The 19164-nt window shown below is 46.7% G+C and overlaps 1 protein-coding gene across 8 annotated transcripts in view; it reads right to left on the reverse strand.

The window, feature by feature from the left end:
* Window positions 1-19164, reverse strand: part of MBTD1 (mbt domain containing 1) — a 178721-nt gene that overhangs the window by 152256 nt on the left and 7301 nt on the right. For all 8 annotated transcript variants that reach the window (XM_063961253.1, XM_063961254.1, XM_063961247.1 and 5 more), the window contains exons 6-7: window positions 4390-4507; window positions 3609-3743 (exon numbers count right to left, since the gene is read on the reverse strand). In XM_063961253.1, coding sequence (XP_063817323.1) covers window positions 3609-3743; window positions 4390-4507 — 253 coding nt within the window. The remainder of the gene's footprint in view (window positions 1-3608; window positions 3744-4389; window positions 4508-19164) is intronic.

Here is a 19164-nt window from a genome sequence, read left to right on the forward strand (position 1 = left end):
TTGAAGAACTAGGAATGCAGTACAAATGGACTCTGATAACATGCAGTCAGTTTATGTTGTATGGTTCTGTTTCAGCTTCAGCACAGCGCCTAAGAGGATATTTACAGCCAGTGACAAGACGGCATCCGCCTGAGCCTGCATAAATAGTTGGACAGCTGTGGCGATTGCTCTTCTTCAGTTACCAAATCTGCACTCAACATTTCAGATGACAACCGAGGACTCTGCACCTGAGCCACCCAAGCTACTTGGAGCCCAACTTTCCAGTTCAAAAAGGTAGAGTACCAAGAAAATGTGGGAGGAGGGAGAGTATTCCTACTTAGAGGTGGTGGAGTGGCCCTAGTATGTCCATAATCCTGTTATCAGAGTCCCTTTTCTGCTGTGTTCTTTAGTTCTTCAAAGCACAAGCCCTTATTTTTGTGGGGAAGAATTGTACGAGACTAAAAATCTATGGTGGTCTTACAATTCTACTCCAAGGAATAAGCTGTGCTTTGAAGAACTAGGAATGCAGTACAAATGGACTCTGATAACATGCAGTCAGTTTATGTTGCATGGTTCTGTTTCAGCTTCAGCACAGCGCCTAAGAGGATATTTACAGCCAGTGACAAGACGGCATCCGCCTGAGCCTGCATAAATAGTTGGACCCTTCTGTTTTGAACAGCTGACACCTACATCTACTCCAGATGACCTGTAGGACGTTTGATCAGCTACCTGCATCCAATCCACATGGTACTATTATTATAACTTGTATAAAATGCTAGGATTAGTGTTTATTTTAGCACCTTCACAACCTGTGCAGTTCCTCCTGCCTGGGGTGTCGTTCTGTACTCTAGTGCTTCTATCACAAGTCTACCACTGAAATAAAGACCAGAGTGATAGAAGCACCAGAGCAGAGGACGACACCCCTGGCAGGAAAGAATAACTGCACAAGTTGTGACAGGTGCAGGATGATAGAACACTGTAGTTGTAATCTATACAGTAGAGCTACATTGGTGATGAATGGACCACAAATACTTTTATTTAACACTCTTCACTTTCAAATCCTTGTCCGCATGTAAAAGGTAAACATTAAATAAAATGGGTGCACAAACAAAAAACCATGAGTCTTTGTACTCATTTTTAGTGAAGACACATGTCTAAGCATTACAGTATGGACATAATCGTGCCCTCCCGAATGAAAAATGTGCCCTCCCGAATGAAAAATGTGCCCTCCCGAATGAAAAATGTGCCCTCCCCGTGATCAGCACCCTGCCCTAAAAAATTCCTAGAGTGAACACTAAGTTCAATAATGTCGGATCCCTGAAAATAAGCAAATTACGCCCGCAGGGTCACAAGGAGCTCCTAGTAGATATTAGATGCTGTTTTGAAAATAGATTCGCCAACATACACAGTGGGAAAAAAAATCTGGTGTACACCTGGTGTTGGGATACCGTGAACACTTGTGAAACTTTGTGAAGTGGTCTCGTAAATGGCTCCCAGAAAAGAGTGATCAATCGAGAACAGTGATCTGCCATAGTTGTTTTGAGATACAGTGCCTAGTTGTGTAAAAATTCCTCGCCTGGAAAAGGTATCTTTGTGGCACGCAGTGTACCTTAAGAGATAAGCCGTAAACAGTGTATGTGATCGTACAAGACCTGGACAACCCAGAGTGACCAAAAGACAAGGTGGACAAATGCATCAGTGTTCGAAACAGCTTGGCAGGTTCATGCTGCTCTGATGGAAATGAAGAAAAAAAAAAATATATATATATAATAAAAAATTATATATATATATATATATATCTCAATCGTAACAGTCTCATGCAGTCTAGTAGCTGATGGCTTGAAGAGGTGTTGCAGCTCAAAAACCATTGCTTAGGCCCATAAATAAAAAGGTGCTATTGTGAGACAGCCATGATTATAACAGTATCTATAGCTGTAGTTTCCACAAGAAAACCGCCCACATGCACATCGTTCAACGTGGTGGGGGGGAAAAAAAAAAAAGGGGGAAAAAACCAACACACACACACACACACACACACACACACACACCACCCCCCCCCCCCCCCCCCCCATAGCCTCCAGTGTCGACATAATATCAGATTGTCCAATCACTTACTATTTGACTTTGTCAGATATGGGTATTGGGTATGTCTACACCAAAAAGCACAGGAGCTGGACCACTAGTCAGTGGAAGAAGGTTCTTCTTACAGACAAATCAAAAGTTTGAGTCCAAGAGGTGCAAGTTTGTTGTGCAACAGGCGAGCACATGCTTCCTGTTTGTATTCAGCCTAGTGTCAGACCTGAAGGTAGTGCCATTATGGTCTGGTGTTTTGCAGGTTGTGCCTTTTGTAAAAATCAAAAGGAATCATGAACTCCAAATGCTACCACAACATCCTGGTGCACCATGCAATCCCTTCCAGCACCCACATTTCTGCCCGTGGTTTCACTTAGAAGATAACAACCCAAAACATACTGTGCCTCCAAGTCTTTGTAAAAAGCAGGTGGTCTTCAGGTTGCCGACTGTCTGGATCCCGGCGCACAGTATACTGGCGCCGGAATCCCGACAGCCGGCATACCGATAGGTATTCTCCCTCGTGGGGGTCCACGACCCCCCCCTGGAGGGTGGATAAATAGCGTGGCGCGCCACCGTGCCCGCAAGGGGCTCATTTGCGCTCGCCACACTGTCGGTATGCCGGCGGTCGGGCTCCCGGAGCCGGTATGCTGGTCGCCGGGAGCCGGCATACCATACTATACCCGTAAAAAGCATATTCAGTCAAAACAAATACAACAGGTGCTGAAGAACATGGTTAGGCCCCCTCTGATTGCAATCCAATTGCACTCCTTTGGGATCATCTGGACAGGTGTGTACAAGAGAAGTGGGCTGCAATCAGAGCTGAAACTGTAGACAAGTTGACAGACAGAATGCCCTGTATTTGCAATGCTGTGGTCGCCACTAAGGTTGGATATTTTGAGGAGAGAACATTTTTAGGAAATCAAAACTCAATTTGTAAACAATGTGTATACAAAAACATGTTCATTTGAAAGAAATAAAATTTAAATTTCAACCTAGCTTCTTTTGTTCATTACTTAAAAAAATTAAATAAACAATTTGGGTGGTGTACTGAAATTAATCAGCCGTATGTAGTGTACATGGGAGGAAAAGGACTTCCGTGTGTGCAGAACCATGGTTTTAGAAACCTTGTTAAAAGGTGAATGTAAGATAACTACATACAAAGGCCATCAGGGAAAAATAATGTCCGATGGTGAAGGAAAAGGAAGAAGCTGCAGTGTTATAGGTGAGGCAGAAGAACAGGTAGAGGAACGGACATGCCATAATAGCCAGTAAGTTAAATGTAATATGGCCACAGCTATGCCTCCATAGTACGTCACCACACCAATAGCTGTATTTCTGGGAATCCATAGAGCAGCCCATTCAACATCTGCATGTGCCATCTGTCTCCCTACTACTGAAAGAACATCCAGAGCAATGCTCTGCTAATAAGGACACTCTGATTCTCACATTTATTTTAAACAAGTCTTTTTTGTTGTTAATGTGGTCAAACTCCTAGCATTAAAAAATGTCAAGGTGATAATTTCTGCTAATGATTATATAAATATCAGAGCACATACTTTGTGGTGGAACAAGGGGCTTTCCACTGCTGGCACACCAACCAACAGGATGGACATCAGTACTACATATATTACACCAGACATCCAGGCTGGAATCATTTTCAAAGCCTTCATATCTCAGCAAAGCATTGTAACCTGAAAAACAGGACATGAAATTTGTCACCAGTCTTCTTTTATTAGTTTGCTAGAATCCTCACATCACTATTATTAGCTACCGGGAAACTCTGATCAATCCAGTATCCATCAGTCTTTGCCTTGCTGACGCTCTATAGTCTTCCACATTTCAGGATACTGCCCATGCAACAGAAAGTCGTCTTTATTTACTCTGTCAAAGACTGGATAGGTCCCAGTGTCTCAAAATATTGGCATTCTAAGCTTCTGAAATACAATATTACGTTCTGCTCGAAGCACTGCTATGTGTGAAATATAGGGCCTTATTCAGGTCTGCAGGTAGGGCAGATGTAACATGTGCAGAGAGCTAGATTTGGGTGGGGTGTGTTCAAACTGAAATCTAAATTGCAGTGTAAGAATAAAGCACAGTATTTACCCTGCACAGAAACCATATAACCCATCCAAATCTAAATCTCTCTGCACGTGTTAAGTCTGTTGCACTGCAGGAAGGGGCATTGTTTTGCCCAATTGCTAACTTATTTGGTTTACTGACAAATCTGAATAACCCCCATAATCTCTTGCTAAACCAACAGAACGGGGGCAAAAATACATACAACGTATAATAAAATACAGCGGCAAAGTAAAATACAAAGTTGATCAAACCTCTAACCTGCCAATTTCACAATTACAGCAATCCAGAACACCTTTGGAGGCAGATTGTTGTCTGTGTTGAGGACTTCAACACGAACGCCTTCTGCTATATCACCCCAGCAATTCCCCATTGGTGCCTATCAGGAAAAAAAGGATTTTAAATTACCTACCAGTAAATCCTTTTCTCGTAGTGCATAAGGTATATTGGGGGAATCTAGTACGATGGGTATAGATGGGGTCCAAAGGAGCCGGTGCACTTTACATTTTCTTCAACTGGGTGTGAAGCCACCTCCCCTCTATGCCCCCTCCCACAGGCAGTTATAGGTAAAACCGTGCCCAAAGGAGAAAAGGACATACTTGAGAGAAAGAACATAATAATGAGTAGTGAGATTTACACATCACTAACATAAAAACGACCAGTAACTACTGGTAACAAAACAGCAACAGCTGAACAGGTAACCATATAAAAGATAACCTGCAGAAAAGTCAACGCACTGGCCAATATCCCTTATGGACCACGAGAAAAGGATTTACCGGTAGGTAATTAAAATCCTATTTTCTCTAGCATCCATAAGGGATATTGGGGGAATCTAGTACGATGGGGACGTCCCAAAGCTTCCAGAACGGACGGAAATGTGCGGAGACGTCTGCAGCACCGCCTGCCCAAACTGGGTATCCTCTTTGGCCAGGATATCAAACCTGTAGAACTTCAAAGGTGTTCCTCCACGACCAGGTAGCAGCTCAGAATAGTTGCAAGGCCGAGACTCTGTGGGCAGCCGCTCAAGAAGACGCCACCGATCTTGTAGAGTGGGCCTTCAGAGACTGTGGAACAGGTAAGGCTGCCAACACATAGGCCTGTTGGATAGTAAGTCTAAGCCAATGAGCAATGGACTGCTTTGAAGCAGGGCAACCCTTTATCTGTGCATCATGTAGCACAAACAAGGAATCAATCTTTCTGATCAGAGCTGTTCTCTTGACATAGATCTTCAAGGTTCACAGCATCCAATGCCTCTGGAGGAGCAGAAGAGCCAGAACCACAATAGGTTGATTTAAGAGGAATGCAGAGATGACCTTCAGCAGGAACTGCTGCTTACTCTGGAGCTCCGCACTGTCCTTATAAAAGACCAAGGGCTTTTACATGATAGGGCCCCCGATTCTGAGACACCCCTAGCAGAAGGCAGGGCCAGTAACATCACAGTCTTTCACTTGAGGTACTTGTCTACCATTATCAGAGGTTCAAACCAGGAGGACTTTATAAAATTTGAACACTACATTTAAATCCCAGGGTGCCATGGGCGGCACAAAAGGAGGTTGAATGTGAAGCACCCCTTTCAAGAATATCTGAACTTCTGGCAATACTGCCAATTTCTTCTGGAAGAAAATTGAGAGCAGAAATCTGGACCTTAATGTAACCCAGACGTAAGCCCTTATCCACACCAACCTGCAGGAAATGGAGGAAAACATCCCAAGTGAACTCCGCAGGTGGATACGTGCGTTCATCACACCAAGAGACATATCTTCTCCAGATAGGATGATAGTGTTTTGACCTCACTGGTTTCCTGGCCTGAACCATGGTAGCAACAACCTTTTTGGAAAGGCCCTTGTGACCTAGGATGTTCCGCTCAACTTCCATGCCATCAAACTAAGCCTCCGTAAGTTCAGGTAGACGAACGGACCTTGTTGAATTATCCGTCATGTCCAGAAGATTCGCGTACCACGCCCTCCGCTGCCAATCCGAGGCAAATCAGAATTGCCTTGACTCCTTGATTTCTCCTTTGTCAAGAGAGAGGGGGTGTTAACCCATGTCATGCCTCTGCTGATCAGCCTAAGAGAACAACTACACATTGGATTTTCTCTCTTTGCTTTTCCTCCCATGTCCCATAGGCCGGAGAAAAACCTTGTAAATTAGGAACCCTCTGGAGTGAAGTTTTTCTTGAAAATCCTAAAGATACCTTTATAGGAGTCCACATACGTATGTTGAAGTAAGCAAGAAAGTGAGCATTCTGTGTTTATGACTGACACTTTCCGGGTGGTCCCAGAACATCTTACAAAGACACTAAGGAGGGGAAACTCTATATCCCATAGTCCCTCTGTATGATTCCTGTAACATCTTAAGAAATTAACACACATTGGAAATTTTCTTTTGTTTTTCTTCCTCTATGTACTATCTTGTTGGAGAAAATTCCTGGAGACATCGATTAGAGACTTTAAGATTTTTGGGAAACAAACCGGTCTGAAGTATTCCATTTATCCAGTGTTGAAGCGCAATTTGTGTATAATTTTTGTATTGTGGTACTATTTGTCTTCCGGTTGATAACTCCGGAACATATACTTATTTGCAGCCTCTACACTTACAGCGCAGGGAAGTATTACTTCTTTTTTTTTTTCTTGTACACCAGCCAGTAAGTCCAAGGCGACGTCAGTGCATCTACTGCCCTCGCCTGAGGGTCCCTGGTTTGTGAGCAATACCAAGGAAGCTTTTTGTTGAGACGAGAAGCCATCATGTCTATTTGTGAGCAGCCCCACCGGTCGATCTGCTGAAACACCTGTTGGTGAAGCCCCCACTCTCTCGGGTGCAGATTGTGACACCTCAGGATGTCCACTTCCCAGTTGTCCACTCCCGGAATGAAGATTGCGGACAGTGCTCTTGCATTTCTTACTGCCCAGAGGAGTATCTGATACCTCTCGCATGCAGGGCCTGCTTTTTGTCCCTAGCGGAGAGGCCTGAATCAGAGCATTGTAGATCGCCCAAAGTTCCAAAATGTTGCTTGGAAGGAGGGCTTCCTGGGCTAACCACCTGCCCTGGAACCGAGCCCCCTGGGTGACAGCTCCTGATCCTCTCAGACTCTCATCCGTCATGAGGAGGATCCAATCCTGAATCCCGAAACTTCAGCTTTCCTGTAGGTTGGAGGACTGCAGCCACCACAGGAGGGAAATCCTGGCCTGAGGTGACAGCCGCATTATCCGGTGCATCTGAAGATGTGATCCGGACCACTTGCTCAAGAGGATCCAACTGAAATGCTCTGTCATGGAACTTTCCATACTGGATCGGCTCCTACGAGGCAACCATCCTCCCCAACAATCTTATGCAAAGATGGATGTATATACGAGTAGGCCGGAGAACCATGCAGACCATCTCCAGAAGTGTTCTCGCTTTTTCCTCTGGGAGGAACATTTTCTGGACCACAGTATCCAGCAACATTCCCAGGAACAGGAGCAGTTGAGTTGTAAGCAGAGGAAGGCGCCAAAACACAGCTGGTCCCGCTCTGAGGAAGCTCAGCCCCCGTAATGGCACCGGAGTTTGCTATATTTATACTGGCAAAGTCTCCCTAGGAGTGTAAAAACATCACACAAGTGCTAGTTTTAACTACCGCTGCCATTGTACACAGGAGGCTATAGCGCGCCCCCCCAGGAGGGTCTCGTTTGCCGCACCATGAACCGGGCGACCCCCCCTACCGGGGACCCCGGATTGTACTCACCATGGTCCTCACCTTCAGACTACTGTTAGGGGTGTGTGGCGTGCTGCGATTGTGCCTAAGGCGCAGTGCCCCGCTGTACAACAACCTCTCAGGACAGTGGTCCTGCAGCGGGGAAGCATCTCTGACACCTTGCAAGGCCAGCGACCATTCCCCCCCCCCCACACACCTAACTGCCTAGGTGCAGGTATGCTGTTGCCCAAATAGCATACCAAAAATAACAAAGATTTAAAAGAAACTGAAGAAAACTCTGGAGCTCCAGAGTGTGCATCCTCTCCTGAGGGAACTTTTTTCTAAACTGCCTGTGGTAGGGGGCATAGAGGGGAGGAGCCAGCACACCCAGTTGAAGAAATTTAAAATGCACTGGCTCCTTTGGACCCAGTCTATACCCCATCGTACTAGATTCCCTCAATATCCCTTATGGATGCTAGAGAAATAAATATTTCTATTGTCCATTGGATTAGAAAAAAAAAAGAAAAAGAAAAAAAAAAAGTTTTTTTTTTTTTTTAACATACGATTAAATAGAATATATTACATAAACGTTATAGTACAAACTTACAGTTGATAATGGTATTTCTCCTAAGTCCACAGGATCCACAAGATAACATTAGGATATGATGGAGACAGCGGATTTGAACCAATCGGTCAAAGCTTTTCGGCCTCCCAGCATGCAACGGGCCCGTCAATATATCCCCGCCTCCTGGCTCAGGCAAATCAGTTGTATTCCCAACGCTGGAGCATCATAGATAGCCCTAATCAGGCAAGAACAGCACACATGCACACCCTTCCTTACAAGAAGGAAGAGGTTAGTGAGTAAAAGGACCTTAGGAAGATACCCAGATCTAGTTCTGAGAACTGCTTTATCTGGATTTAAAAAAATAATAATAATAAAAAAAAAATATTATATATTTATTAATAATAATAATAATTCAGAAATAAGGAACGACATGACAATGCCCCTAAATTGGACACTCTTCTAGCCGACACCATGGCCGGTAGAAAAAGAGAACTTTAGCTGTCAACCATTTAAGATCCACTTTGTTAAGTGGTTCAAAGGGGGCAACTTGAAGGGCATTTAGGACTAGACTTAAGTACCAAGGCACTGTAGTAGGAACAAAAGGAGGTTGAATGCGCAGCATTCCCTGGAAAAAAAGTACGCACATCCTATAAGTTGGCAATTTACTTTTGGAACCATACAGTCAATGCCAACACTTGCACTCTCAAGGAATCCACCTTCAAACCTTTATCCATTCCTGCCTGAAGGACTGCCAAGACGCTGAAAACTATGAAAGACTTAGGGTCCATTTTCCGTTCACTGCACCAATGAATATAGGTTTGCCATATTCCGTGATAAATTGGAGCAGAGGAAGGTTTCCTTGCTCTGAGCATTGTTTGAATTACCTGTTGTGAAAATCCTCTTGACTTCAGGATTTCAAAAGCCACGCCATCAGAGACAGTCGAGCCAGATATCTGTGATCACAAGTACCCTGCGTCAGTAGATCTGGACGTTGAAGGAATGGAGCATCCATCGACGTTCTCTGCAGATCTGTGTACCAATGTCTTCTGGGCCAAGCCGGAGATATTAGTATCACGGCACCCTTTCCTTGCTTTATCTTTCTCACCACCCTGGGTAATAAGGTGATTGGAGGAAACACAAGTCACAAAAAATTCCATATCACCGACCGGGCATCCACAAAGATCGCTCTGGGATCCTCTGTTCTTGACCCGTAAGCAAGAACTTTGTTGTTCAGACGGGACGCCATGAGATCTATGGCAACCCCCACTTGTCTTCTAGATTCTGGAAGACCTCCGGGTGTAGAGCCCATTCGCTTGCCTGAATGGCGTGTTGACTGAGAAAGTCCGCTTCCCAGTTTAGGACTCCCGGAACGAACACTGCGGACAAGGCTGGATGATGAAGTTCTGCCCACCTTAGGGGGTCATTCCGACCCGTTCGCACGCAGCAGTTCTTCGCTGCGGTGCGAGCGGGTCGGGACTGCGGCGGCACCCGCGTCGTTGTCTGGCAACTGTAGTTGCTGGGCAGCGACGCCGCCAGCACTGAAAGTGATCGCAGCGGCAATCGCAAGAAGATTGATGGCAGGGAGGTGTTCTGGGGAGTCTACTCACCGTTTTCCGGGCGTGGAGATCCGAACACAGGCGTGTCAAGGCGTTTGGAGGGCGGAAGTCTCCTCGTCAATCCTGGGACCTTCGTCGCTGCATCCGCCGCACAGGGTAAGTAGGTCTGACCCTACAGGAAACATTTTTTAGCATAGCCGGGTTGCACAAGCGATCGCAGCCCTGCTATGCTGAAATACATTCCCCCATAGGCGGCGTCTAGTTGATCGCATGAGCAGCAAAAAAGTTGCTACGTGCGACCAACTCGGAATGACCACCTATGTGTGACTTACCTCCTTCATAGCTTTTTGGCTGCGAGTTCCTCCTTTATGGTTGAGGTACGCAACTGCCGTCGCATTGTCCGAGCAGATCTGAACTGATTTCCCCGAAGGACGTCCTTTGCCTGAAATCAGTGCCATGTATATGGGCCAAAGTTACAACATATTTATTGTCAGGCAACCTTCTTCCTTGATCCATTGCCCCTGGAAACAAAACCTTCCTGACACTGCTCCCCAGCCCTGGAGACTGGCACCCGTTGTCAGAATTTCCCAATCCGATATCCAAAAGGTTCTCACCTTGTCCAGATGGGATGTTTGTAGCCACCAGGCTAATGACCTTCTTACTTCCATTGTAAGGATCAGATGCTGCAGAGGCCTCGAGTGGAACTATGCATACTCCACCATGTTGAATGTTGACACCATCCATCCCATCACACACATTGCTGCGTGAATGGATATCTTTTGACTGTGTAGCAACTCCTGAATCCTTGACTGAACTTCATAGAGCAATCTTACCTCTGAACAAGATATCCGAAGGCTTGAATCCAGTAAAGCCCCCCCAAGTGAGTCATCCCCCGTGACGGAACCAGAGACAATTATGCCCAATTTATGAGCCACCCGTACTTTTGCAGACACGTTATTGTCTGTTGCAGATGACACAGGAGAAATTCCGGCGACTGTGCCAGGATTAAAAGATCGTCGAGGCATGGAAAAATTCTTATCCCCTGCTGGTGGAGATAAGCTGCCATTACCGCCACAATTTTGGTAAATACTCTGGGGGCTGTGGCTAACCCAAAAGGTAGGGCCTGGAACTGAAAATGCTGTTGGAGGGAGGATAGTGAACCTGAGATCACGGATGGGACTGAGCTATAGGAACATGTAGCTAAGCGTCCTGGATATCCAGGGATACCATATAATCCCCTGGCTCCATGGTCAAAATGATGGAACGTAAAGTCTCCATGTGAAACAGAGTTACCCAAATGTATTTGTTCAGCACTTTGAGATCGAGAATGGGCCGGAATGAACCATTTGGCTTCTGAACTAGAAACCGATTGGAGTAAAAACCCTGTCCTCATTGTGCAGGTGGAACTGGAATGATTACTCCTGACTGAAGCAATTTTTGAACTGCCTCCTGCAGTTACCAGAGATGGGCTGGTACAAAAAATAAATAAAAAAAATCTTTGAGGAGGTTGCTTCTTGAAAGCAAAAGGCATAATCTAGAGATACAACTTCCTGAACCCAGGCATCTGTTGTAGACTGCTGCCAGACCTGTGCTAACTGAAGAAGTCGGCCCCCCTACACTGGGATCACCCAGGTGGAGGCCTGCACCATCAGGCTGATGGCTTATTTTCTGTTTTACCAACCGGTCCTCTGGTAGCCTAATCCTTTTTAGTCTTACCAGACTTATTTTATTAGGCCTGCTTGCAATCACTTTTCCCTTGAGCCGAAAAGCTGGAACTTTAGGTTTGAATTTGTATGTTTTAGGAAACTTTACCTTCTTGGAGTCTGCTTCGGACTCCAAAATATCTGTCACTTCTTTACCAAAAAGAATATCTCCAGAAAAAGGCAAAGATTCGAAAACCTTCTTAGATTCTGAATCAGCTTTCCACGTATGTAGCCTAACTGCTCTGTGAGCAGCTATTGTTGAAGCGGATGCCCTGGAAGCTATAGAACCCATATCCAATGCTGCTTCTTCCAAGAACATTGCAGCCTGTTTTATTTGCGCTATATGGGATTTTTACTCTAGATGCCATTGAAAGATCCCCTAACGCATCAGCCCAGGCAGCCACTGCCTTTGCCATACAAGCTGAAGCCATGGCTGGTCTTATGACTGCCCCAGACAGGGGAAAAAAAAAAAAAAGGTGTAAAAAACCATCCACTCTCCTATCCGTGACATCATTTAAATGATGTTGAAGGCAGAGGTAATGTAGATTTTCGCACTAATCGAATCAATTGCGTATCTACTATGGGAGCCACTTCCCTTTTTGAACAAAACCCAGCTGGAAGAGGATAATTGGAATTCAGTTTCCTAGGAATTCTAAACTACTTACTGGGCATAGCCCAAGCCTCTTCCACAATTTCCGTCAGCTGATCTGACCCAGGAAACTCAGTCTTAACTGTTTTGGGACGTTTTAAAACACAGGTGCCTTGGTTTTTAACATGGGCTCTGCTCATTCCTCTAAGGATAGAAAGGCTTTCATTGCCTTAATTAACTCAGCTATAGCCACTGAGTTGAGACCTTTCTCCTCCTCTTCGTATGCCGAACAAGAATTTATTGAGTATTCATCCTCCGATGAATCCTCATCTGAAACGTGTTCAGCCTGTGAGGATGAAGATTCTTACCTCTGGCTTATCAGCCGGTTTCTTTTGAGAGGCTGCAGCTGGAAGTGATAATCGTGTAACCTATCCCTGGTACAGGAGTTAGAATTATCTGCTCAGCTATAATGGAAAATGTCTGTGCAAACAAAGCCTAAGGGGGATCAACCTGCACCTGAATCAGCCGTGTATTTTTCAAGAGACCCTGGTGAAAGCTAAAACAATTTGCACACAAACCATCCTGACCCAGATCCTGAGAGGTTAACACAGCTTTGCAAGACAAACATGATATGAGTGTTGGTGCTGCTGTGACTCTTCCTCACCTTTGCCGCTCTTAAAATTGTGTAGTACACTTATAGTGTACTACACAATGTGACTAATCACTTTAAGCTTTTTAAAGTGACATACAATGCGACCCTCCCTTGCTATGCACCAGCATTGAATATCGGAATAGAAAAAAATACAAAAAAAAAAACTTGACAGATATAGTAAAGACAGCAATCACACTAGCAGTCAGTCACATGTTATACATTAGTATAATAAGCAATATGAGCACATAATCAACTACAAATACATTAAGTATGTGGGAGAACATATTACTGAATCATGTTTAAAAAGATCTACCGTAACCAGATGCATAGCGAAAGAAAAATAAGAATTTACTTACCGATAATTCTATTTCTCGTAGTCCGTAGTGGATGCTGGGAACTCCGTAAGGACCATGGGGAATAGCGGCTCCGCAGGAGACTGGGCACAAAAGTAAAGCTTTAGGACTACCTGGTGTGCACTGGCTCTTCCCCCTATGACCCTCCTCCAAGCCTCAGTTAGGATACTGTGCCCGGACGAGCGTACACAATAAGGAAGGATTTTGAATCCCGGGTAAGACTCATACCAGCCACACCGTATAACCTGTGATCTGAACCCAGTTAACAGCATGATAACAGAGGAGCCTCTGGAAAGATGGCTCACAACAATAATATCCCCATTTTTGTAACAACAACTATGTACAAGTATTGCAGACAATCCGCACTTGGGATGGGCGCCCAGCATCCACTACGGACTACGAGAAATAGAATTATCGGTAAGTAAATTCTTATTTTCTCTGACGTCCTAGTGGATGCTGGGAACTCCGTAAGGACCATGGGGATTATACCAAAGCTCCCAAACGGGCGGGAGAGTGCAGATGACTCTGCAGCACCGAATGAGAGAACTCCAGGTCCTCCTCAGCCAGGGTATCAAATTTGTAGAATTTAGCAAACGTGTTTGCCCCTGACCAAGTAGCTGCTTGGCAAAGTTGTAATGCCGAGACCCCTCGGGCAGCCGCCCAAGATGAACCCACCTTCCTTGTGGAATGGGCTTTTACAGATTTTGGCTGTGGCAGGCCTGCCACAGAATGTGCAAGCTGAATTGTACTACAAATCCAACGAGCAATAGTCTGCTTAGAAGCAGGAGCACCCAGCTTGTTGGGTGCATACAGGATAAACAGCGAGTCAGATTTCCTGACTCCAGCCGTCCTGGAAACATATTTTCAGGGCCCTGACTACGTCCAGCAACTTGGAGTCCTCCAAGTCCCTAGTAGCCGCAGGTACCACAATAGGCTGGTTCAGGTGAAACGCTGAAACCACCTTAGGGAGAAATTGAGGACGAGTCCTCAATTCTGCCCTGTCCGTATGAAAAATTAGGTAAGGGCTTTTATAGGATAAAGCCGCCAATTCTGAGACACGCCTGGCTGAAGCCAGGGCCAACAGCATTACCACTTTCCATGTGAGATATTTTAAGTCCACAGTGGTGAGTGGTTCAAACCAATGTGATTTTAGGAACCCCAAAACTACATTGAGATCCCAAGGTGCCACTGGAGGCACAAAGGAGGCTGTATATGCAGCACCCCCTTGACAAACGTCTGAACTTCAGGAACTTAAGCAAGTTCTTTCTGGAAGAAAATCGACAGGGCCGAAATTTGAACCTTAATGTACCCTAATTTTAGGCCCATAGACAGTCCTGTTTGCAGGAAATGCAGGAAACGACCCAGTTGAAATTCCTCTGTAGGGGCCTTCCTGGCCTCGCACCACGAAACATATTTACGCCAAATACGGTGATAATGCTGTGCGGTTACATCCTTCCTGGCTTTGATCAGGGTAGGGATGACTTCATCCGGAATGCCTTTTTCCTTCAGGATCCGGCGTTCAACCGCCATGCCATCAAACGCAGCCGTGGTAAGTCTTGGAACAGACAGGGTCCCTGCTGAAGCAGATCCCTTCTTAGAGGTAGAGGCCACGGGTCCTCTGTGAGCATCTCTTGAAGTTCCGGGTACCAAGTCCTTCTTGGCCAATCCGGAGCCACGAGTATAGTCCTTACTCCTCACCTTCTTATGATTCTCAGTACCTTGGGTATGAGGCAGAGGAGGGAACACATACACTGACTGGTACACCCACGGTGTTACCAGAGCATCCACAGCTATTGCCTGAGGGTCCCTTGACCTGGCGCAATACATGTCTAGTTTTTTGTTGAGGCGGGACGCCATCATGTCCACCTTGGGTTTTTCCCAACGTTTCACAATCATGTGGAAGACTTCTGGGTGAAGTCCCCACTCTCCCGGGTGGAGGTCGTGTCTGCTGAGGAAGTCTGCTTCCCAGTTGTCCACTCCCGGAATGAACACTGCCGACAGTGCTATCACATGATTTTCCGCCCATCGAAGAATCCTTGCAGCTTCTGCCATTGCCCTCCTGCTTCTTGCGCCGCCCTGTCTGTTTACGTGGACGACTGCCGTGATGTTGTCTGACTGGATCAGCACCGGCTGACCTTGAAGCAGAGGTCTTGCTAGGCTTAGAGCATTGTAGACGGCCCTTAGCTCCAGGATATTTATGTGAAGTGATGTCTCCAGGCTTGACCACAAGCCCTGGAAATTTCTTCCCTGTGTGACTGCTCCCCAGCCTCTCAGGCTGGCATCCGTGGTCACCAGGACCCAGTCCTGAATGCCGAATCTGCGGCCCTCTAGAAGATGAGCACTCTGCAACCACCACAGGAGAGACACCCTTGTCCTTGGTGACAAGATTATCCGCTGATGCATCTGAAGATGCGACCCGGACCATTTGTCTAGCAGATCCCACTGGAAGGTTCTTGCGTGGAATCTGCCGAATGGGATTGCTACGTAAGAAGCCACCATCTTTCCCAGGACCCTTGTGCATTGATGCACTGAGACTTGGCCTGGTTTTAGGAGATTTCTGACTCGCTCGGATAACTCTCTGGCTTTCTCCTCCGGGAGAAACACCTTTTTCTGGACTGTGTCCAGGATCATCCCTAGGAATAGAAGGCGAGTCGTCGGGATCAGCTGCGATTTTGGAATATTGAGAATCCAACCGTGCTGCCGCAGCACTATCTGAGATAGTGCTACCCCGACTTCCAACTGTTCCCTGGATCTTGCCCTTATCAGGAGATCGTCCAAGTAAGGGATAACTAAAACTCCCTTCTTTCGAAGGAGTATCATCATTTCGGCCATTACCTTGGTAAAGACCCGGGGTGCCGTGGACAATCCAAACGGCAGCGTCTGAAACTGATAGTGACAGTTCTGTACCACAAACCTGAGGTACCCTTGGTGAGAAGGGTAAATTGGGACATGTAGGTAAGCATCTTTGATGTCCAGAGAGACCATATAGTCCCCTTCTTCCAGGTTTGCAATCACTGCTCTGAGTGACTCCATCTTGAATTTGAACCTTTGTATGCAAGTGTTCAAGGATTTTAGATTTAAAATTGGTCTCACCGAGCCGTCCGGCTTCGGTACCACAAATAGTGTGGAATAGTACCCCTTTCCCTGTTGCAGCAGGGGTACCTTGATTATCACCTGCTGGGAATACAGCTTGTGAATAGCTTCCAATACTGCCTCCCTGTCTGAGGGAGACGTCGGTAAAGCAGACTTTAGAAAACGGCGAGGGGGAGACGTCTCGAATTCCAATTTGTACCCCTGAGATACCACCTGAAGGATCCAGGGGTCCACTTGCGAGTGGGCCCACTGCGCACTGAACTTCTTGAGACGGGCCCCACCGTGCCTGAGTCCGCTTGTAAAGCCCCAGCGTCATGCTGAGGACTTTGCGGAGGCGGGAGAGGGCTTTTGTTCCTGGGAACTGGCTGTTTGCTGCAGCCTTTTTCCTCTCCCTCTGCCACGGGGCAGAAATGAGGCGCCTTTTGCCCGCTTGCCCTTATGGGGCCGAAAGGACTGCGCCTGATAATACGGCATCTTCTTAGGTTGAGAACCTACCTGGGGTAAAAATGTGGATTTTCCAGCAGTTGCCGTGGCTACCAGGTCTGATAGACCTACCCCAAATAACTCCTCCCCCTTATAAGGCAATACTTCCATGTGCCTTTTAGAATCCGCATCACCTGACCACTGCCGCGTCCATAAACCTCTTCTTGCAGAAATGGACAGCGCGCTAACTCTTGATGCCAGTCGGCAAATATCCCTCTGTGCATCACGCATATATAAAAATGCATCTTTCAAATGCTCTATCGTCAGTAATATACTGTCCCTATCTAGGGTATCAATATTTTCAGTCAGGGAATCCGACCACGCCACGCCCGCACTGCACATCCAGGCTGAGGCGATTGCTGGTCGCAGTATAACACCCGTGTGAGTGTATATACATTTTAGGATATTCTCCTGCTTTCTATCGGCAGGTTCCTTTAGGGCGGCCGTATCAGGAGAGGGTAGTGCTACCTGTTTAGACAAGCGTGTGAGCGCTTAATCCACCCTAGGGGGTGTTTCCCAACGTGCCCTATCCTCTGGCGGGAAAGGGTATGATGCCATTAACCTTTTAGGAATTATCAGTTTTTTATCGGGGGAAACCCACGCCTCATCACACACTTCATTTAATTCCTCGGATACAGGAAAAACTACAGGCAGTTTTTTCTCACCAAACATAATACCCTTTTTATTGGTACTTGTATTATCAGAGATATGCAATACATTTTTCATTGCTTCAATCATGTAACGTGTGGCCCTACTGGAAGTCACGTTTGTCTCCTCATCATCGACACTGGAGTCAGTATCCGTGTCTGTGTCTGCCATTTGAGGTAACGGGCGTTTTAAAACCCCTGATGGCGTTTGAGACCCCTGGACAGGCACAAGCTGAGTAGCCGGCTGTCTCATGTCGTCAACTGTCTCTCGTAAAGAACTGACACTGTCACGCAATTCCTTCCATAAGCTCAGCCACTCAGGTGTCGACTCCCTAGGGGGTGACAACTCTATAATAGGCAATTGCTCCGCCTCCATCTCATTTTCCTCCTCAAACATGTCGACACAATCGTACCGACACACCGCACACACACAGGGAATGCTCCGATAGAGGACAGGACCCCACTAGCCCTTTGGGGAGACAGAGGGAGAGTATGCCAGCACACACCAGAGCGCTATATATAGACAGGAATACCACTATAAAACGTGCTTTTCCCTTTATAGCTGCTGTTATTATTAGAACTGCGCCAAATTAGTGCCCCCCTCTCTTTTTTACCCTTTTCTGTAGTGCAGGACTGCAGGGGAGAGTCAGGGAGACGTCCTTCCAGCGGAGCCTTGATGGAAAATGGCGCCCGTGTGCTGAGGAGATAGGCTCCGCCCCCTTCTCGGCTGCCTTTTCTCCCGCTTTTTGGTGAGTTCTGGCAGGGGTTAAAATACATCCATATAGCCCTGGGGGTTATATGTGGTGTATTTTCGCCAGCCAAGGTGTTTACATTGCTGCTCAGGGCGCCCCCCCCTAGCGCCCTGCACCCTCAGTGACCGAAGTGTGCCTGAGTAACAATGGCGCACAGCTGCAGTGCTGTGCGCTACCTTGTTGAAGACTGATGTCTTCTGCCGCCGATTTTTCCGGACCTCTTCTTGCTTCTGGCTCTGTAAGGGGGCCGGCGGCGCGGCTCTGGGACCGGACTCCGAGGCTGGGCCTGTGTTCGGTCCCTCTGGAGCTAATGGTGTCCAGTAGCCTAAGAAGCCCAAGCTGGCTGCAAGCAGGCAGGTTCGCTTCTTCTCCCCTTAGTCCCTCGATGCAGTGAGCCTGTTGCCAGCAGGTCTCACTGAAAATAAAAAACCTAAAACTAAACTTTCACTAAGAAACTCAGGAGAGCCCCTAGTGTGCACCCTTCTCGGCCGGGCACAAAAATCTAACTGAGGCTTGGAGGAGGGTCATAGGGGGAGGAGCCAGTGCACACCAGGTAGTCCTAAAGCTTTACTTTTGTGCCCAGTCTCCTGCGGAGCCGCTATTCCCCATGGTCCTTACGGAGTTCCCAGCATCCACTAGGACGTCAGAGAAATAGGAATAGTATATAGACTCATATGCAATAGGCACTTAACTAACTATTCATACTCAGAAGGTAGATAGAGACTTAGTGCTGTATTACCCGTACTCCGTAGAGTGGGTTACAGGGAGACTCACCCCGCTTCCAGGACCGATCAATACGTTTGCGAACTCCGAGTGGATCCAGACGCTACTAGTATACACTGCCGCTCCATGAACCTTCAGTGAACACATACGCACCAGTCACACAGCCGCCTATGCTGTGACTGGGTCCCCTTCGTATACAGCGTCACAGAGTGAAGCGGGAAACCAGTTCATGGCGGGAGACTCTGCGGAA

This window comes from Pseudophryne corroboree, chromosome 3, assembly GCF_028390025.1.
Source record: "Pseudophryne corroboree isolate aPseCor3 chromosome 3, aPseCor3.hap2, whole genome shotgun sequence".
In the NCBI taxonomy this organism is placed as follows: domain Eukaryota; kingdom Metazoa; phylum Chordata; class Amphibia; order Anura; family Myobatrachidae; genus Pseudophryne; species Pseudophryne corroboree.